The sequence below is a fragment of the Pterocles gutturalis genome, unplaced genomic scaffold (genome assembly GCF_000699245.1).
Source record: "Pterocles gutturalis isolate BGI_N339 unplaced genomic scaffold, ASM69924v1 scaffold18437, whole genome shotgun sequence".
NCBI classification, from domain to species: Eukaryota; Metazoa; Chordata; class Aves; order Pterocliformes; family Pteroclidae; genus Pterocles; species Pterocles gutturalis.
The window spans coordinates 51,047-73,650 of NW_010108489.1; the positions used below are offsets into that span (position 1 = coordinate 51,047).

Genomic DNA, 22,604 nt, shown 5'->3' on the forward strand with positions numbered 1-22,604 from the left:
CTCATGGACACAATGTCTTATGTCTTTCTGCACTAAGTATGTATTGAATAGCCACTGAGACTGCAACAACAGTCGTTCCAGTGATGCAGCTAGTCCCCTGCTAGCCTGTGTTGCTCGTTTTAAAGCAAAAGCATCCTCCGTGTATTTAAAGTGAGTATCTACTTGATGCAGTGGCGCCGTGTTAGGTCAGAGCCATGTGACTGAAATGTCACTATAGAGCTCTGCAGAGTGTCAAAGGGTAATGTCTGATTTCCATAGGCTCTGCTTGCCTCAAGTTCTTCTTCTGTCTCAGAGCTGTATTCTGATTGCAGAATGTCAATTATCCATACCTCCCTGTTTCCCCTACTCCTTATGTGCCAGCCCACCTAGAAGCTTTCCATTAATTTATCAAATTGTTGATGGGCTCACTTTGTTGCTTTGCAACCGTTAGCCTGTCCATTTGTTTAACTGGTTCTTTTCTCATTTGTTAGTTATTCAGTCTGTGAATCATCGTTTGAATAATTTTTAGCTAACTATTAATTGAATACAATTTATAATGTGATTACATTGTCCACATTCTTATTTTTGCACGGTCAGTAGGAGAGAGGGGTTTTTATTATGATGGATATCAGAGTCTCTGGATAACTGGTGGTTGGAAAATGGGAAGAAAGTGATGACTCTGTCCAGTAATTACACATTTGAGGAATCCAAGATTGTTTTAAGTGATTGAACATGGGGAGCCAGTTCAGGTTTCTGCTTCTGTGTTTGGCTGAACAAGGCCACAGGGATGAAGAGGTGGCTAAGGAGTGTGATCCTACCAAGCTTGTTAGGCCTTGATGGATCAGAAACTGTTTTAACCTTGCCACTGTGCCTGTTAGGACAGTAACATGGTTAGTGTTACAAATGCTGGGCCTGGGCCCCTCTATTATAATAATACTTTGTGCCTTCAGAAATGCAAGTAATAGTGAACCTGTAAGTTGGTTCAGGTTCAGCAAGGACTTTGAACCATTGGGATCTTTAAGGGCCCTTCCAACCCAAACCATTCTAGGAGTCTGTGATTTATGTAGTGGCTGCCTTTGTAGCAGCCTGTGAGTTATAAGGAACTTGGGAGCAAGTACAACTGTGCTGTTAGAAATGAGGGAAGAGGGAAAGTACGATTAACTTTGTGTGAGAAAATTAAAACTACAGAGAGCTCCAGGGCTGAACAGTGAGACAGAGAAGTTCCTTCAGGTTTGCTCAGTAACATCTGAGATGAGGCTGAGCTCACCTTTGTGAGGGCAGGGCTTACTCTCACAGAGGATTGGTATGAATGTTGACCCAGACTTCAGTCCTGGCTTTCTTCCCTGGGACTGGGGAGATCTTGACTGTTGATTCAGATGTATTTTGCGGTTTGTAGTTACCAGAGACAGATTTTGGAGGAGCATTTAAGTTCTCAGTCATGGCACAATTCCCAGAAACAGTCACCTCCACTGTGGGGAAAGCAGACAGAGTTTGGACGCTGGGCATAAAGGGTGCTGGGCTCCTGCTCAGGCTTAGGGGAGATCTTTTGAAGAGCTGGCCTTCAAGTATCGTCTTTGGCTACAGCAGAAGACGACCACTCTAAAATCAGAAAGGAGCATAAAGATGCCTCAGTGCTAACATCAGGCAGGGTGGGAGTCCGCCCATCACCCTGGTATTTTTGTGTGCCCAGCTTACTTCTGGTGACTGTAACCACACACAGAAAGACTCATCTGTGCCTGTGGTATTGACACAATATGAAGCATTTAGGCTTAGTTGTTCCTGGTTAAATTATTTAAAAGAAAACTTGCAAGTTTAGCCAAATGTAGAATTATTATTTTGGCAAACAATAAAACTGCTGGGCTGTGAACCATCTAAATAATCCTCCACCTGGCCAGTAAAAGATCGTAACTGCAGACAAAAGCAAACCTCAAGTTAGAGTAACCCTAGAAACTTACTGCTGTTCCAGAGTAGTTGCTAATCTCAGATGTGTGTTAGTCTTCTCTGAAAAATACATCAGGAAGCAACAGATCTCAAAGTTGCAGTAGTGCAAAGATAATCTTATTTACACTTGCTCTGCGTTGGGTGCTGAGTGGCTCATTCTCCACTATTAAATTTAAACAGGATGATATTGCACCCCTGTCAAAAAGGGAACGGAGCCAGTTAAACATTGACTGGGAGGAGATGTGTGTCCCTGCTGAGCTGAACACCACCCAGATTGAATTTTGGGAGGTTCCTTAACCTTTGCTCTCGAGGTCATTGTGCTGCCAGTGTTTAAACTCTTTTACCTAAACAATTCTGGTAGGTTGTGGAGAATGCCATTACGCTTGGTTACCTCCAGCTCTGGGAGGGCCCCTTGCTTCAAGTTCTTCCCCCCTGCCGCTGTCTGCCATTAAACAGAGTGGGCCAAGTCAGTCCAGCATGCAAGCAATGATGTCAGTATTGTAAAAGAAATTAAAAGCTCTGTGGGAATCCAGGAGACAGATCCCCAAATTAAGGATCTTTTGGCTACATACAAGCATTAAGAGAGACTTACAAAGATCAAAATAGTGATGTGTGCCAATGTGGCATTTGATGTCAAAGATAAAAGAGGAACTTACTTCAGAAGCACGATTGTTTTAGCAAGAGAAAGAAATCTTAGTATCTGTGTTGGAATGCACAAAAACACATGTTTCTGATATTGTTTTCTCATATGCTAAATGAACAGGACATCTGGTTATGTTTTTAAAAATTAAATTGACACTAAATCAGTGCTTTACAAAGCAAAAGGTAGTAAACCAAGAACATCTAATAAGGTAGCAGTGAAATATTTGGCAGGACTTCAGAGTATTAGAAACTCACACAACCAAAAGGAGATGAAATATCTTATTGTGATATATAGGAGGCCTTAACTTCTCGTTTATCTGTGCAATTTCTTACTATACTTCACAGTAATACATTGGGTTCCCATTGGTATAGATTTCTATATGTTAGTGCCAAAACTCCAGATGTTTTCTAGGTAAATCTCTGGAGGCTATTTTATTGTGTTTCATTTCTCCTTAATTACAGTTCACTCATCTTGAACCCCAGACATTGGTAATAAAAATCCATAGAGTCTGCAGCTGAGCTGAGTGGACACTATTGTCCTGTTTTTTCAAGTCAGGGATAGGTTGATCCAAGACTTGAACAGAATCCAAACCACTAGAGTTTTCAAAAAGTTCAAATATTTTTATTTTTTTAAACCCTTCATGCATCAGGGAACAAAGAGACAATTGCTTTATCTTTCCTTTTTCCCCCAACTCTCTTGTAAAAGGTTCAGCCGCTCCTCACCACAGCAGCATTTCCACAGCTGCTGCCCATAGGATTGTCCTTTAACCAAGCCTTTCTGCAAAGACCGGCTGCTGCCTGTCACTTTCCACTCTGTCCCCGCTCAGTCATTTCATAAATCACATTGGAAGAGATTCACTCAACATGCAAAAGAGCAACATTTGGGCAAGAACAGTTTTTTCTTTTTTCTCACTTCAGCACACCTGTAGAGATCAGACCTGCCATTGCCATAGCATTAGTCAAAGAGACAGCTGCACCAGCACCGGTGTGCCCAGGTGCCCAGGGCTCTTTGTATCCTGCTGCCAGGCTACCTTCACCACTGATCTGCCATCTTTCTCTGCTTTCCTCTAGAGTAAAAGAAAAAGCAAAGCGGAGGCACAGTCTTTTGCCTCATCCCTGAGCCACTTTGCACTTCTTATCCTCTTAAGAATACCTCCTTTTCTGCCTTGCAGGTACTGCACAATGTTCCAGCCAGACACTTAAAAACCCAAGCTCCACTTCCCCTTCCAGGGAGTTGTTTAAGGCCTTTATTAATGAATTAAAAAATTAAAATACAATAAAGCCTGCTGTCTCCTCCCTTTCTCAGTTTGCTGTCTATTTAGATTGTAAACACCTTCAGGTTCTCTGGTACATCAGAGAGATTCTGGTGCCTGACTCGCACTGAAATCAGTCTGTGGTTACTGGGGAATTCGGGTCTCTACATGCTGACAAAACCTGTGCTTAATGACATAGAAATAATTAGCCAGCCACTTTGCTGCAGTGGAATTTCAGTTAATTTTAAAGAGCTGAAAAGTTTTGTTTCAGAGTTGCTGCAATCAGTGGCACATTTTATATTCCATCACGGGCATGTTTGATTAATGGACATCAAACAGATTTTTATATGAATACACCCACTCACCATATGTACATAAACATAAATCATTCCACAGCATAATCTGATCATGGTTTTTTAGTGATTCTGGGCTCAACTGAGCCTTCAGGGGAAAGCAGTGCTGCTCGGAGAACTCTAAATGGCGGGCAAGACTTGCTCAGATCCTTGTAAGTGTTGCTCTGCTACCTTTTCGCTTCAGATAGAAGGGTGATTGTAAGGAAGTTGTTGCAGCTCCAAAAAGGTGATTTATTTCTCCCTGCTTGCCCACTTAAAGTTGACTGGCTCTGAGTCCAGCCTCTTCCCTGACCTGTGTTTTCTGTGCTGACATTCAGGGACTGCGCAGTGCTTGAGACCTAGAGCTGCAATGCAGCTAACTGGTAACTCCAGCTCTCTGCAAGGCTGGAGGGGATTCTTTCTTGCTCTAGTAAGCAGCTAGAGTGGTAAGTGCCGGCCTACTAGATTTTTGAACAATTATTTTATTTTTCTTTGATTTCTTGTTATTTGGACAGCTGAAATACACTTAGGCAAAGCAGATAGCATCCTTTTTGCTTTGTGTTATTACTTGTGAATTATTTACTTATTTGTGAAGCAATACAAGTTGCCTATATAAGGTGAAGTTTTTAATTTTTGCTTCATGTGTCAATAGATCTGACTGCATTGGTGGACACCTGAAGAGCTATTTATTTATTGTGAGTAAATTTCAAAACAAAACAAGTTAAAATGGACCAAACCCAAAATGCCAGACAGGAGCACTCTTACAGTGGATCTAACACTTAACAATTTCCAGGTTCCAAACTCAAGTTACACAAATTGCATTACAAAGTGAAGTTACTATTATCATTAGTTTTAAACAGAGAAGTAGAGTTACAGAAAGATTAAAATACTTTCTTAAGGCACTGCTGTTCGTGGCAGTTTAATGTCAGTGGTAGCAGTTGATCTTCAGTCCTGTATCCTAGCTAGTGGCATTAAAACCTTGGATGCAATGTCTTCGAAACTTCAGAGAAAACCACCTCCAAATACCATGACTCAAGCTCATCTCTAGAAATATTTAACAACCAAAATTTTAATTCAAGTTACATTAAAATAATTAACAGAGTATCAAAGCACAGTATCTTCCTAAGCTAGCAGTATTATACAAAACATAAATCTGTAGCTAACCAGAGAAAGGTATTATGCTGATCAACCATTTTCAACAGGGAGAAATTAATGCAAGGTAGGCATTAAGAACCAGGAATGATGGCTGCTATTTAGTTTTATTTTCTTCTCATTTGTAAGTAAGGGCTGTGTCTGTAGCCTACGGCTTTATTTGCTAACAATGAGGCTTCAACCTGAACTGAAGCCACATGGGTCACAGATTTCTCATCCTGAAAGCCTGTGGATCTTCTGTCATAGTGTCCTTCAGATGCATTATGCAAAGGTCACCATTTTGGGTACTCTCTCTCTTTCCTTCCATTTTTCAACTCATTCTGGCTCTACTGGTTCACTACTAAGGACCAGCTAAAGAAAGAAACATTTTTAATTCTTCAATGTGAAGTTGAGTACAGGTATAGTACTCAACATTTCTGTAGTATCTGTCCTTTAAGTGTCAATGTTCACCAAGCAATTCTATGTATTGGCATCTCAGATGACATAAATAGCCCTCTGAAGTCAACTCAAAGACTCAAAGGCTTTTAATGATTTCAGCATATTTTTGATTGTGCCATTTTCCTGCAGTGAGAAAGGAAAAAAAACGCCTGCAGTATCTAAAATGCTGTCTGTATCTTTTTGCAAACACAATAATCTCAGAGTAGCCTGTTTTTTCCAGTGTGATGCTGTCTCAGCCAATCCTTTGCGTCAGAGAGGAATATCTGTGATACATTCCCAAATTCCAGTATCCAGTTACCTGCGCCCTCTGCCCTCCCAGCTGTCTGTCCTTGAAAAATGCAGAGTTGGAGAGGTTTTTTTTTTAAACATTCCTTAAAATGAAAAGAACAACCATCAATGAGGAAACAGAAAAAAAAAATATACATTTCACTCATCATAATTCTCAACAGTAATTTTCAGTATGAAATACTTGTAATAAATTGCATAAGATCAGTCTTGTGAAGTAATAACATTTCAAGGGAGGGAAAGATTTTAAGTAATTTCAAAGAAAGATTTGAAGATCCTTGCTTGAACACAAAAAGAGGATGATAACTCTTGAGAAGTCATTCCAGAAAAAGGCAAAGAGGCTGAATTCATTGAATAAGTTATTAGTGTTAAATTATTGATTCAGTTCTGAGTCAGTTTTGAACTACTTATTAGCAATTAATTGATACAGATATTTTATAAAATGTACAAGTAATTTTTATAAAGACTTATGAACACATTTTTTTACTGGATGCTAAATGATGGGCATGTGGGAGTGTATGCTCAGTCTTAATCTGTGTCATTGTAATGTACAGGTTAGTCAGATTAACAGTGCTCTACAGAGAAGGGAGACAGGCGCTGCTACGCTGGGTAAGGAAAGCTTGAGACACACTTCCTATGCTGGTTACTGGAGAGGACTAATAACAACTTTGGTAGTAACCATCTACCCAAGAAAGTCCCTGCCCGAGGGTTCTGGCTGTTCAAGTGTCTGGGGTCCATACTATGAACTAAGCAGAAAGAGATTGCTATAAATATTATACAGAAAGAGATTGCTATAGCAGGAGGAGTAATTTTCCCAGAAACAGAACCTGACAAAGCGGAGGAGGACATTGGCTCTTTGCAGTATGCTTGTCCTATCCTTTCTGACTCCAAAAGGCAGGGAGGGCCCATGGAGCTGGTGCAAAGAGACATGTCCATGAAGGGAAAGATTTGAGGAGCAATGATATTTTTGCAGCCTGATCTTCTAGGCTGGAAATCTTCTTCACTGACCACCACATCCTTCTCTGAGGCAGCTGCTTCTCAGCACAAGAGCCTATTGTGGGATTTTTCAGGTGTTCTGCATGGGACCCCATCTGGTCTCGCTCAGGTTAGCGCTCAGTGGAAGAGGTGTTGGGCCACCCATGAAATCTTCTGGAAATCCCATTCTTTCTGTAATACGCATTTGAGCGTGTTCTCATTCCAGGAGAGCAGGAACTTCATTTATTACTTTTTGGGGGCTCTTTGAAGATAAAGAATGTACTTATTCTGATCTTTTCCACATGCTTCTTTTACTTTCATCACCCAATTTAAAGTCTGATTAATCTTTGAGGAAAAATATTTTCCTGTTCTATTAACTTCTCTATCTAACCTATTTTTCCGTTCAGCTGAGCAGTTTCAACAGGGTTAATAATAATACTTAAACACTCACCAAGGGAAGAATACATCCTTAAGCGAAGCAAAAATGCCTTGGAAATGACTTTTTTTTACTATTCAGTAAAAGGCCAGCTGAAATTATACTTTGCCACTAATAAAAATGCACCAAGATGGTTGCTGAAACACACATGCCCTACATGCACTCACTAGAGACATAGAAGCATCTGTTTGAAAACTGCTTGTGATCTTCTGCATCGAGCTTGCATTCAGATAATACTTGCATATATGGTTAGATGCTTTACAGCAATGTGAAGGCATTGCTGTCCTTCTATAGGTAAGGATAGATGGACACAGGGACATGAGAGTTCCTTGGGAACTGGTGTTACTAGAAATCAGGAACCTGTATCCCACTGAGCTCCAGTAGAGTTTAGGTTCCTGTAAACCTAAATCGCTCCTGAAATCAGATTCTTGCTTTGGTGAATATTACGTTGTTAATATTACCAAAGTGGCTGCATTCAAATGGTCATCAAGTCTGTTGGTGGGCATGGGAACATTAAAAATTTGCATACTTCATTTTGGGTTATACTGAAAACTTGATTTGCATCTGGAAGGAGGAATGAACCGGGTAGCACTGAAACACATAGACTTGCAAATACCCACAGGACTTTTCCTCATGCAGATTTATTTCATGTACACTATTTCTCTCTATCTCCCCTCTAGTGACTGAACTGAAGCCTCTTTGAAAATTTTTGCAACATTTGATGACTAAATAAGCATGATGTTCCAATGGTACAGATCTGTACCCTGCATGCTATTTGACTTAACCTGAAAGGACTGATAAACGTTTTCTCGGAAAAAGTGATCAAAAGTAATTCAAGATGTAGAGCAGAAGCAGACATGATTCACAGTTTAGCGAATGAGGACTGTGCCCGAGTCAGGACATGTGTTTCTATTCCTACAGGTACCAGGCTTGGCGAAGCTACATTAGTTTCTGTGCCTAAGTTGCCTCTCTGTATTCGTTTTCTTTGTGTGCTAGGAAGGGAAAAATATCTGTAACTAGTCTCATATTGTGGATTTCAAAACTCCCAAGTACAATCTCAGCAGAGCTTCTAGGAATAAATATAACACAAGCAATAATAACAGTCATCTTCAGAGCAACAGTGCACTAGAATCTCTTACAGCACACTTGCTGCAGTGTAACAAAACACAGTACGAAGACATTAACACTGCAATAGCTTTCTGCAACACTATAAGGTGAATTTTTATTCCATCAGAGAAATAACTAGTAAAATATAAACAGCAATGTCAGATAAAAGAATACATTTTAGGAGAGGGCAGTCTATTTAAATGATTACTCATCCAAGGAAACTGTTGTGGGAATCAGGCAAGGAAGGGAGGTAGGGATGTACTTCAACAATATCAGGCATCTCGTTCTGTTCTGAAAAGTATGAGTTTTTGTCCTGTGTTTATATCTACAGGAGACTGGAGAAGTTCCCACTGATCTTGGGAGAAAGTTGTCTTTGCGAATGTTTGTGAATGCTAGGTTGGGATTTCCAGTCAACAGTTTTGGTCAGGATAATATTTTTTTTCACTTAGTGGTTTTCAAAGAAAAAACACCAACAATGAAAAAGTTTTCTCAGCACTTTAGTAATTTCTTGACTGGCTTGAGTAGGGGAGCACAGAGTCATGGTACAATCTATAGCTTTCCCATTTATTTATTTGTGTGTATAGATAGATTTAAATTACTGGTTTAAGTAATGGCCTTATCTGCGTATGACCTTTTAACAATATTTTAAAAATTTGGTTTTTTGTTCTGAAAAATAACTTTTCTGTCCTTCCTGAGATGTGTCCTCAACCATAAGCCAGTTTGTGCTGATGTTGCAACAGGAAACTTGAACAATGTCAGCAGTCATGTTTTCAGTCCCGGCTCTTAGTCAGTCTGCAAGCCACAGGTCCTGAGGTCATTCTTGCCTCTCCAAGGCCATAAACACTCAAAACTATGGAGCAACATAAAATTCTGCCCCTGCGACAAAATGGTACATAAAAGATGATTTGGATCATGGAGCATTACTCCAAATGCCCTGTCAATTTTTACTCCTTTCTTGTGAGAATTAGTGATGAAGAGAGGAAATCTGCTTGAGGGAGGCAGAAGTGGCCCACAGAAGAGGTTTTAAAGTTTGGACTCAAATAGTACATTTTGCCGTTGTGATGAAAAGCCCCTTTTTGTCCTCTGAGTTTGAAGTATTACCTTTGTGCTCTGGAATACTCAAAACCAGAACCCCAAAAATATCTTAGCTTTTCACTCTTGCTTCTGCTCAGATGTGTGCTTGTGACCATATTTGTCCTGCCAATCCAAATGTTGAAAGCAGCGTTTTCCCAACCTGAAAATAGTGTTTTCCATCTACCTTCAAGCTTTATAGGTTTCAGATCTAAAACTATTGTTTTAATTTTTGAATGCCTATGGACAACTAAAACCAAAACAGGTCAGGTAGTGCATGGTGATAGTAAGTCAACTCTAAAACACAGAAGTTAATAAAGAGTATGAGTAGTAAAAAATGCACATGCAACCAGGTGTGCCACCTGAGCAGTGTTGTTTATGATCCTCCTGGTGCATTATTATTGTCTTCCCCAGCATAGCATCCTGCATTCAACCTGGAGCTGGCTCTTTGTGCCATCTGAAATCAAACTGGAAGAAAAGTGAACCAAATCTTGCAGCTTTTTTCTCCCAATGGATGCCTATAGGACTGCAAGTCCCAAATCATAAACTTCCCAAAGAGCATTTGCAGTCGCTGTTCGATCATGGCTCAGAATGGGTCTGCCTTGCATTAACTGTGCTGACTGTGGTTCACTTAGACATCTCCTGGGCTGTCTTTTGCATACAGTGGGCTCAGGTAGTGCTACGGGAGTAGCCATAGCAACACGGTGCTCAACAGGACCTGCACATCCACCCAGAGAGCTGGATAAATACAGAGACTGCACAATAAACACACTCTCAAAGCTTCCACTGCTTCCACTTGTACACTGGATCCTGAAAATACTCCTACAGCACTTTCCTGTTGAGAAGATCCATTGGAATTAGAAAGGAAAAAAAAATATATATGCTAAGATATTATTTCTGTCCCAAATACTTTTCCCCACTCAAGCCTGGCAGGTCCCTTTCTCTTGTACTTAAGTTCTCAGCTTAGCAAAACTTCTGAGTCTAAAGCATTTCACAGGTCTAAATGATGGCAGACTGGAAATGGGACAAGGCATGCTCAAAATACTGGCATCCTACAGCCTCTCTCTGAAGATGCCAGCATGACTGGCAAGCTTTAAATGTACATGTTTCTTGACCCAAATTCTGCTCCAGGAGCCTACAGCTTCATCAGCCATATATGGGGCTGATCACCAGTGGGTGTTGGGGCCTTCATCCACATCCTTTGCCCCTGCATCCTGGGGCAAAGCCCCTGCCTGAGCACAGGACCTTGTGTTAGCTGAGACGAGGTGTCACTGAGGGTTGTTAGCTGGGTTTTAAATTGTCTCATAAGGATGAGGCTTCAAATTAATATATTGCTTTTGATCTCCTGTGCACACATGGTTTTATAAAGCTGGTTTGTCCCTTCAGTTTCTAATAGCACCTTTAAAGGCAGCCCCACTGTTGTTGTCAAGTTATAATCAAGCAGAAAAGAATAGCTCTTTTCTCCCAATTCCTAGTATCACAGAAGAAGATGACAAAGTTTATACTTCAGAAAACTTGCTCTATCAAATAGATATTTCTTGCTAGTAAGACCACATGTGCCCTCTGGTGTCCCTTCAGTCTCTGTGGAGTGAAGACTTATTATCAGAATATTACTGTTATTATTATTACTGATGTTAATTTAGTGATTATATGAAAACTAAGAAAAGAAGAACTATCCTGAACCAAGACAGTATTCTTTGTTAGAAATCAGTCTGAACCAAATCTCAGTTTTGTATCTAAACCTTGATTGCTGTATTTTAGCAAAAGTCACTGAAAGCTCATGGCTGTAAAGTTTAATAGCTGAATCAGGATGAAGGTATCAGATTCTGCTTTCCCTTGCAAATGTTTCCCAAAAGGCCATGCACAGAATGATACACACTGGTACAGTATTGCGTCTCCCTTCAAACTGTCATCCCCACCAAGCTCTGCCTCTACCCTAATATAAAAATCAACAAAAGCATCATTTTTTTAATGTAAGTCAAGCCCCTGCAGAGTTACCATTGCATTTCATGAAAGAGCTATAGAAACAAAGAATCCTTGCTGTGGATTTGAAGTCCCATTGTCCGGGAGTACAGAGCCCTGTTTATAGCTGATGAAGGGACCTCGCCGACAAGTTGAAGGTTAAATCATTCTTATTTAGCAAATCCAAGGGCCCAAACCTTTGCATTTGCAGAAGCATGCACAGCACAGATCCTTTTCAGCCCCCTGTTTGGTTTCCTTGAATTTGCAGACAGGTATTGGCTCTTCTTGTGCAGGGCTGGCTGCATGTCTGCTTGCCCCAGGGAAGATATTGCATTGCAGGGAAGCGTTCAGGTATCTCCATCTTTGAGTACGCAGGTGGACCTCTGGGCTTACACTAGGTGCAGAATAGAGACAGTCTCTTGGGAAAGCTCTGCAGAAATAATGCTTTTCAGATTTTGAGTTTTTGTCCTTCCTAAGATCATTGTCTGATGTGCTTCACAGTTCTGTAGAGTCATCTGAAATAAGATCATATATGCAAAACTGTATGCCTTTAAAAATAGATCTATAAAAAAAACCCTAGATAAATCTCTAAATATAAAGGGCATCATATTTTTTCAGTAAGCAAACTAGCTGTCTTCACATGTGAATTTCCTTCATTTTTCAGAGATGACTAGTCTTAAGAAACTAATTTCTTAGTAGCAAGCAAGCCTTTAACAATCTTGAGTAAACTTTATATGGCACTTAATTTACTCTAACAGCACATAATGAAAACAAAGTGTTGACTAGAATGCACTTTTCCAAATTAATTCCTGTCTTCTGACAACACATACTTTCCTTGACATAGATAAGTTTCCGAGCACTATTCAAATTGCTCCCTGCTGGTTGTGCAAATTGTACCCACAGTATTATTTTAATGTTTCATGGCAGCTGAGTGACTACTTGACACCCTACTTTTAAATTACAGCCTAATTCAGATCTCACTGGCTCCTAATAACTCTAATTTTGGATGGCACTTCTGAAGAGCACGTGTTCCTTTGTCAATGTCACACAGCAGTGGTGAGCCAAGGTATTTGAGTTAACTTCTCTCGACCAGCCATGGGGAACACGGTGGAGTTCTTCTAACAGAACCTAATTTTGGTAACTGGACATCGTGGTTTTGGCTGGGATAGAGCTAATTTTCATCTTAGTAGCTAGAATAGCACTGTGTTTTGGATTCAGTATGGGATTTGGTATGACAAGAATGTTGATAATATACTGATGTTTTCAGTTGTTGCTAGGAAATCAAGGACTTTTCAACTTCCCATGCTTTGCTAGTGTGCCAGGTGCACCAGAAGCTGGGAAGGAGCATAGCCAGAGCAATGGACCCAAACTGGCCAATGAGATATTCCATATCATGCAACATCATGCTCAGTATATAAATGAGGGCTGGCCAGGAAGCGCTCTCCCTCTCTTCAGGGATTGCAGTTTCGTGATTTTCTCTCCTCCAGGATTGCTAGCCAAACATGAGCTGGGCATTGGTCAGCAGGTGTTGAGTAATTGCACAGTGTATCATGCGTTTGTATATTCCATTATTATTAACATTATAATTATTATTTTTAATTTTCGTTTATTTCCATTATTAAACTGTTTTAATCTCAACCCACAAGTCTCTTTACCTTTACCCATCCCCCATACAGGGGAGGGTGAGTGAGCGGCTGTGTGGTGTTCGGCTGCTGTCTGCGTTAAAACCATGACACTGAGAGAAGTGACTCAAGAGGCCGATGATTTTCCATGGGTGGATAGAAGTCTGGCAGCGGACAGTACAGAACCAGGTTGATAAGGTGCTGTTTGAGCTACTGGGATTATTTATATGGACTCCCCCCCTGCCCCAAACTCTTGGATGGACCCATAAGTTAGTAGCCGTGCCTGTCTAGCTAACTAGTGTGTGATCGTGTGACCACATCCCTTCAAGCAGATTATTTCCACTAATAGTGTAATTAAAATGCCTCCTAAGACACTGTTCTCAGTGCCGATATTGGAAATATGCATTGAATGCTCAACCAAAATCATCTGTTAAGGTGCAATTAGCTGTGAGCAGAGCACTGAAACCTGGGATATTTTTGTTCAAGAGGTCAATTAGTGTGACTGGGAGGCAAAGGAAGCAGCCAGCTGAAGGATGGTCAGAGGGAGCAATCAAGTGAATTGAGCAGTCAGCTGATTAGGAAACAACTAGTGAGAGCAAGATGAAATTTCACCCTGGAACTGATGAATGTAGACCTGTCTGAAGTGTTCAGTCAAACTGAATACTCAATCAGCATTTGATTAAAATGAGCTGCCCCCTAGGTGAAGACATATCCATAGGATTTAAATATATATAGGATAGTCTTATGTATGATGCTCCCAAGAGCTGTCCTTTATATAATAAAGTGTTCACAAAATTAGTAAATAATAACTCAAAAATCCTAAATAAAGGGGAGATAACTGTATATTCAAGCAAAACATTTTTGTAACAAACAGATTACTCCTTTACCTTGTAACTTATCTGTCCTTAGATTACATTTGTGTTTCAGATCAAAATATCAGAAATTTTCCTATTGTCTAGTAATAAGTCTTAGAGTTAAACTAGGCTTTGAGGTTAATTAAAGTTCACTAGAAGTGAACTTCTTAATATCAAACTTATGCCTTTGTAATTAACATTTAGGAGGTAGGGTTAATTATTATTGTCCCCTTTGTTAGTTTGCAGTGTAGAGGGAAGAAATCAAAACTTTTAAGAGTACCTTTTATTAATGGGGAAGCTATGCTCAGCCATGAATATTGCTGTGGAGCCCCCAGTCCAGGTCTGGAGGAGGAAGGGAAAGATAGGTGGGCTTAAGGATTTCTTCACTCCCCAGCCCTGCCATCTGCAACACACCTGCCCAATAGCTTGGGGACAGTCCTTGCAGGGTGGTGGCACTGGGGTGATGCAGCAGCCAAAGGTCACTTTCTTCTCTGTGTAGGAGCGGTTGGCCTGGTGTCTTCACCAGCTTCCTGGCTGTCATGTGTGAGTGGTGTGGGTCAGGGAGGCTGTGGCTTTGCCCACCCTTCAGCTAGGCAGCAGTGTAGGCTGAAGTGGAAGTCGCTGAGCAGGACCAGTCTGGTATCATCTCTCTCTTCTGGCATTCAGATGCAGCCAGGTGACAGGGACAGCAGTTTGCCCGAGGATGGGAGTCTTCTCCGGTGACTCAAGGCTTGGTGGCAGGAGCCACCCATGTTTCCAGCTCTGACACTGCTGCCACAAAATGTGCAGCAGCCACACAGATGGAGTAGGGCGCACTCTTTTAAACAAATTCCTTCACTTCCTCCATACAGCATTTTTAACCCCAAACGGAAACGTGTCTCGCTGGTCAAGCAAATGAGTAAGCATGTGCAAGGAGAAGTCTGGCAGGCAGTGGAGCAGGCCCGCTGGAAACTCCTTCTGCAGCAGAGATGGCTGTCAACGGGGCTTAGTTGTCTGAACGTGAGCGGTGAGCCAGATTTGGCCCTAAACTGTTCCTCCTACAGGGAGAGGAGTTTGGCCCGGTGGCGGCAGTGTTTCTGCTGGGCCTTTGCAGACATGCTGTCATTATTCTGCAGGAGGAGCATCAGGAAAACCTCTAGGGAAGGAAAAGCCAGAGGCATGCTCAGGTTTGGCTCTTCTAAAGGCTACCCCAGTTAACTTTGTTTGGTTTATCTCTGTGACTCAGAAACATATGAACAATAGTTTAGATTATTTTTTTTTAAATGAGGTCATAAATGGCATTGTGCCAATCAGAGCAAAGGCAACGTTTGCTTTACATTAGCTAGCTAGTTCATTTTTCTTTGAAGTGGAAATCATGACTCTCTACATTTATTTCTTGTCCTTGTTTATATGTGAAGAAGTATTTGTTTAGCATTTGGGATATGCCTTTTAACCCAAACTAGTTCTGTTTAGAAATGTATTGTGTCACTATTGGATTTTATGTTGCAAAATTCCCTTTATTAGTTCCTTAGCCCTGACCAAAGTTATATCATTTTAGCATTGCGATGGTTGCTCTTTTTTCAAAATATATATATTGCAAAGCTCATGCTCCCAAATTCAGTGTAGTGTAGCAATCACAAGTTCACTTCTCACATGTGCTGATTTGGCAGCGATCAAACCACATAGATGTCAGTAGACCTACTCATTTATTCTGGAGAAGGATGAGATCTCCAGGGGCTATAAAAACAAGTCTGATTTAAGATTTGTTTTCCAGAAATGTTTCAACTGCTATGTACTGTGTATACATAATTAATATGGAGTTTCTTAATCTTTAAAACCATGGTTTATGTTACTGATCGCACAAATCATCTGGGATGCCACTGTGATAAAATTCTGGAAGGTAAATGAAAAACGATGACACTGGAAGTGTGATGCTCAGCAATGGGCACTGACCTGTCCTACTCGAGCTAAGAAACAGCTCAATTCACTTTCAGATTATGAGAATATTGCCTTCTGTACAGAGAGTAAAGAAGGTCAAACCACTCAGCAAGCAAATTGTTCCTGCAGGTCAAATGATACTCTGTGATAATGGTTGTTGTGGCTTCCAGAGTCCTGTCTGTCACAAAGCTCCATGGTGTATTTTTGAATTGACACCCATTGCCCACTGTCCCAGGTGACCCAGAGATTTACTGGCCCTGCCTGGGGAGAGGTAGACGTCTTCCCAACTTGCAGTGTGTCAGGAGGGTTGTGTGCTGTGCTGAGACTGCCTTGTGCTGCTCTCCCTGCTCAGTAATGCAGAGTGGTAATTTCCCTGGAGCCTAAGCAACTTCTTTTCCCAGTGCAATTGAGGGTGCCTGGATTTATTTTGTTACCTACTAAAGGCAGTGGGATTAACCTTCTTCAGAAGTGGTCAATGCATAGCTTGTTGAGAAATGACTATACATTTCTGTAACACTTTTTATCTGGTTGTTCGGTGCAGCACACAGTACGTGTTTGGGTGTGCATTTGATACAGTCTACCAGACTCACACTGTGCTGTGGGGAGCATCTTCTGTCAGAGTGGCATAACTGTTGTGTGTGCAGAGACGTCAGTTCTCTCAACTTTTTCTTGGCTAGCTGGTGTGACAATCATAAGCTTCAAAACTATTTTCCCTCTGATTTCATATGTTTGTTTTCTTAGGAGGCACAAGATCTTCTTGCCAAGGAGGAAGCACTGAAGGAGGTTCAGGGGAATTACATCTTCCTGGAAAGTGAAATCAAGTCACCCAGAAATGTGCCTGGAGGAGGAAACAGGTAGGAGAGTTAACTGAAAACATCAATCACTGTTTACCTTATTTCCTGTTTTGCTGTACATCTCTTAAAACTATATTTGAATAGTCACATCCCAGATTTTTTGAGTTTTAGAGTAGACAAAGAAATGTCTGTGCCACCACCCCTCACAACTAATTAGTCCTTTACTTCAGGAAAAATAATATTGGGTTTGTAAAGGCCTCACTGAAAGAATATGACATAGCATTTCTTTGTTGTACTGTTCAAAAAGCCCCTGAAAATCAAGAAGTGTTAGACACAATTTTGCCTCCTGAGTTCCTACCAGATCTTCCTTTCTGGAGAGCCCTGTTATTACCCTGTCTAACCTCCCAGAGCAGAGCATTGTGTTCATATGTTGTTGACTCCTTTGTCCGTGTTTATTTCTGAAGTACCCATGAGGCTATGTGGTAGCACTTCCATCAGGTCCCTGATTTCTCAGGCTTCCAACTTGCCCAAGTCCAGTGATTTTCATTCCAGTACTATGTGTACTCTCACTCTTACTCTTTGCCATGCTCTGTTTCCCTTCCCTGCTCAGTTAAACAGGCTCCGCTTTGTGGGACCTTTGTTAATACCTGCTCCCTTTGGGGGAAGTAGTTTTGTAAAGCCCAGAAAGGCCCCATCCAGGCCTCTTAGATTCTTCCTTGTATTCTTCCAAGCCAACTTCCAGTCCTCTGCATGCTGAATTACCAGAAATCCTTTGTTTGGGAGGCACCGAGACTCGCCCAAGGCAAAGAAGCCTATGTAGACTTGCCAACCCAACTTCACTCCATCTGTCTGAGCTACTCCTGACTGAACTCAAAGAGCCCTTTACCTGTATGTGTACACACATAAAATAAAATAGATAATATAAAGTAGCATAGCATAGCATAACATAATCAACATCTTATAAATATAATTTATGTTTTATATAAAGCAACCCATATAGCTTATGCTTTTCTGTCTGCTGGAGCCGTTTGCTAGTTGATAAACTAAAGAACTCCCCAGACATTTTAATCAATAGAGGCTGATCTTTTGCCTTTCTGAATGGCAACTGCAGGGATTTATGTGGAAAAAAATTTTAGTGGTTTTGGTTGTGATGTGTCATCCCCAGTACTACTGCTGTCGTTAGCTGTCTCCTCTAACACTGGGAGACTTTGGTCCACTCTTCTGTTTAATCACAACATGTAGTGCAGATGTTGAGCATTGTACTCTAAGCAATGGCAAGGTGGGGTGGATGTTTTAACATCCTCTTGTTCTATCCAGTGTGAAGAGCGCGACAAATTTATCTGTCTTTTAGATTTCTTAATATAGTTTAATACACAATGATTGTGGATGACATTCATTGCACAACTAGGGTTTCTGATGGGTATTAGAATCAAGTTGCCAGTCTCTGTGCCAGTTTTCTGTGAGCTAGCACTTAGAAGAACCTTCCTCTGGGCTCAGCTGTGCTCTCACTGACACCTGTATAAACCCCCAAGTAATTTCACTGAAGTTATTGAAATTGCTCTGGACTTGTACCACCGTGGCTGGAAGCAGGGTGTAATTAAATTAATTTTTAAATTCTTGAATGTACAGCAAACACTCAGCCCTACCCACCCATGCAGACAGAGAGGCATAGGTACATACATGCAGGTGGAGTTCATAAAATAAACGGCCTGACCAAGTGTATCCGCCTAGATGAAAGCCAGATGCTTGGGAAGGAAACTCGTTTCCTGACAATGTGGCCTAAAAGCCGCCAGCTGGTATACGGTCAGCCTCAGCTGTGTTGCCATGACCAAAAATGGTGTTCTTGGGAATATTTACGAGGACAAATACACACACATTTTTCTTCCTTTGAGGCTTTCAACAGATGCTTCTAAGCTTTGAGTTTTCTGATTTAAAAAAGTCCTACACATGTCAGTATCATATGAACTGTAGCACTTTTTCTGCTGTCCTGTTTCGTAGTGTAGGTCCAGGGAAGTCCTGAGGGTGCTGCTTGCCGTATGTGTGCAGGATGTGCCTCTGCATTTACAGACACGTTGTCTTTAATCACATATGTTCCTTTGAAAAGAGCATGTTAACTTACTTGTTTCTGATAGGTGAATGCCTTCATGTTTTCAGTGGCCGCCTAGGGCTCATGGAGTTGCAATGGTGTAGCCCGTCAAAGAGGCAATGCAAATGACTGATGTCTTGAGTGGAACAGAGAAATTATGGTTCAGAGAACAGTAACTCTTGCTTGGGCAGTATACTCTCCTCACAAGTCATGCAGCTCACACCCTTTTTCGGCTATTGGAAGAGCCCCCACATCTGGTCCCATGAGGCAAGGCTGGATGAGGAATGACACCATGCTTCATCCCCTCCCTCCCTGAACCTCTCTTGCTGTCCTGACTCTACAGCAACAACTCTCAGTGCCACAGTAAGGGATGCTGCAAGGTCCCCTGAATGACATAGAACGAAACACGTTATTATTTAACTTCAAGACAAGGACAAAGACTTTATTCTGAAGGACTTAATATGGGGAACTCAGCAATTTCTGTAGGATTGTGGTGGAAGATGTTTGCAAACCCCATGGCCCTGTGGGCTAGCTGTGCTGGCAAATTATCAGGAGTCTCTCAAACAACTGTCATCCTTCTAAGGAAGCAGTCTACACAGTTGGCACCTAGAAGCACACCTAGGTTAAAAAAAACTGCAGAAAAATCCAAATCCCCCTGTCTGTGCTCCCAGCAGGATGGGTATAAGCCAACTCTGGTCCAAAACCTGCATAGCTGTGTTATGATAAATATTAGTTAGGACGTGGTGCTGTGCTGACTTGGCAAGGTGTCTTCCTGATGGGAACTGGCTTAGGTTCATCTGGCCCAGGGAGGAGGCACTACATGCTCATCTCTTGTCTGTTCCTGCCCATGGTGGCATGCAGAAGAGAATTAGAGTTGCAGATTTCAGCCAAAAGCCACTGCAACCTGGCATCTTAGGTAGCCTACAAGAACGCAAAGATCTCGTAATGGATATGAACCTGCTCAAATGGCAGGATGTGACAAATAGTCAACCCAGCATGCAGAAACATTAGATGATAGAAGCATATTGCTCAGAGCCGAAGATAGGTCTGTTGGCTGTATTGCAATGCAGTATTGCTCAGCTGGGACTGCATCCACTTTCGAATGACAAAGAGGTTGGGATATAATTTGCCGGGTTGACACTGGCTTGTCCTCATAAAAGATCCTGCTCTCATTTATTTAGTATACAAAGAGACCAGTGTATGCTTTGGTCTGATTTTAAAGATAGTTTTCTTGACAAATTACTAAAGGGTCATTTTTTCATACAGCACAGAGATGACATCCTCCGAGCTGCCTTCTGGACTATTGGTCACAGGCTCCGTCACTCCAAGTTCCACAGCATATGGGTCAACATATTCTTCAGACATGTCCTCTGTGGGTTTATCTCATCCTGCCTCTGTCACAGGGACCACAGATGCCCAGTCTGGCAAAATCTTCTGGCCTAACTCAGGCTTCACAAAGAAAAGCCATAGGTAAGCCTCTGGAGATTCTACTGCTTTCTATTTAGGACAGAAAACCACATTCCTTTATTTGCACACAGCATGAAAATATAACCCTATAGCTTGAGAGGCGGCTTTGGTTATATTTCAACTAATGGAATGGAGCAGCCCACATCCCATTTCACATTCCACTCTCTGGCTGGGACTGATCATGTCTCCAAACATGAGTGGCAGGTGAGGCCTCAGGTGGTAGAGAATATGCCTGTGTTCCATGCACTAAGTGTTATTTCCTTGTGTTTCACAATGTGTATACCCACAATAAGGACTCCATATATAAAAAGAACCTTTTATTTTTGTGACTTATATTTTAGGAGGCTTAGTTTTCACATGCAGAAAAATCTACAACTATACTCCAAGCAGTCCGTAGACACCTGGAGGTTTGTGTAAAGATGTGTGTACATGTTCTGGGAGCTGTGACTGGCCCAGAATAAGCTGCTGAACAGTGAGCATCCAACTCTTCCCTGTTGCAGGAGTTGTGATTGTTTCCAAATGACAGCCAGGGCTGAGAGTAACGGCTGAGAGCAACTCCGATGCCAGTAGAGGTTCTGCTCCCTCTGCCTCCCTCCCCCTATCGTTTTCTCCAGCATTTCGTTGTGAGACAGAGGGCAGTGACACCAGCAGTCTTGCAGCAGGGTGCTGCTGATGGGGCAAAGGCCCCGGCGTTGCACTTGGCCACCGTATCTTTTTGGCTCCCACAGAAAGATACGGAAAGTCCAAGAAGAATCTGGTGCTGAGTGGGGACTTGTGTAAGTGCTGCTCTGTGCAAGGGAGGCTCATGACAGAAAGGGGACAAATCTCTGTTACGTGCCTCTGCAGTGAAGCAGAGCATATTTGTCCCCACAGATTTTTAAATGCTCTTTAGTTACTTCAGCACAGACCAAAGAGATTACACCAATCATATTAGGCGGGTTGCTCAACATCCTGTGAAAAAGGGGATGCAGCACAGCTCTTCAAACACAGTTATGACTAGAGTTTCTAGTCAGTGGGCAATCCTGATATTTTGGCATTTGGTTTAGACCTACACAATGATAAAAATGGAAACACTGACATTTTGGGGGAAACAAAAATTTTTTTTTTCTTGTGGTACCTAGCTACTGGTCTGTGTGCATATGCACCCATTTTTCTAACCTCAATATTTGGAATACAGGGGCCAGTTTCTCCCTCCCAGGTTAGCATGGGGATACTGTTCTCAGGGATGAGGTCCTACAGGTTTTCTGAAAATTGATGGTCAGGCATTAGAATACTGTTAGTACTCCTATTGAAGAAAAGGTTGATGTGTCCTTCCGTCCTTCCCATTTATTAGCCATCAGAGAACCCACATGATGCAAGGGCAGGGGGATGGGGAAGCAGAGTGATGAGAAAAAGGCTTCATTAATTCAGCTGCTCAGGGGACAGCATGTTTGGAAAGGTCGAGATGTTTCATTTGACCTAAACAAAATGCTTGGACATTCTTCAGTTGAAATGTTTAATTCCTGCCTATTGAACCAAATCAAAACACTTAGCTTTGGTGAAGCACTATAATGAAGAGCTTGGGAGGGAGCAGCTGCAGCTTACTTTAGCAGCACTTGTCCGCCCCAGGGTTGGGAGAGGGTGATGTTCCTTTTCCAAATGTGCAGTGTTGATCATTTCCAACGTTTACTTCAGGTATTAGAAAACAATGAAAGACCCCGATCTGTCTGCTGTCCGAAAGGAGTGTATATCCTCCTGCCATAAAGAGCTGTCTGAGGGGAAGAAGTTGTTATGAAAATGTTTTAATGGCCTGGTCTTCTGGGGAGACGGGGCTGATGTGACTTCCCTCTGTGTGTGTGTGCGCTTACATTTGTCTGTCCTCCCAGTTGTGTCTTTAGTTAATGATCCACTTAAAACAAATTTGGGCATGTTTATACATACAATATGGGGTAAATATGTGGAAAGCAGTGGGGCTCTGCTGTTCCACCCTTTAGAGCATGAGCTAGCCACTAGCCTCAGGTCCTTCCCTCCTGTTCCCATATGTGTACGGTGAACAATGAAGCGAGTTAGACAGTGAGATTTGATTACAGACCCCTTCTCCCCTCCACACTATTGCCTGGAAGCTAATTCAGTCCCCTAAGGGGAAAACTGATTAAAATTATTGCCCTGATTTGAGTATGGTGAGTTTGAACTCAGAGCCTCCTCTCTCTTAGGAGAGCTTTCTAAGCACTCCACTATGAATTTTGGGGTATAGATGTCCCTTGTTGTGTCATGACATAGCAAAATGGCACCAAAAAAAATAAAAAAGGGGG

General features: G+C 41.7%; 1 protein-coding gene across 1 annotated transcript in view; it reads left to right on the plus strand.

The window, feature by feature from the left end:
• Nucleotides 1-16,707: 16,707 nt before the first annotated feature.
• The window catches only part of LOC104461184 (lamin tail domain-containing protein 1-like), a gene marked incomplete at both ends in the record, with an annotated part of 19,353 nt that continues 13,456 nt past the window's right edge, over nucleotides 16,708-22,604 (plus strand). The window contains one exon of the mRNA XM_010072667.1: nucleotides 16,708-16,820. Within this exon, the coding sequence (XP_010070969.1) occupies nucleotides 16,708-16,820 (113 nt within the window). The remainder of the gene's footprint in view (nucleotides 16,821-22,604) is intronic.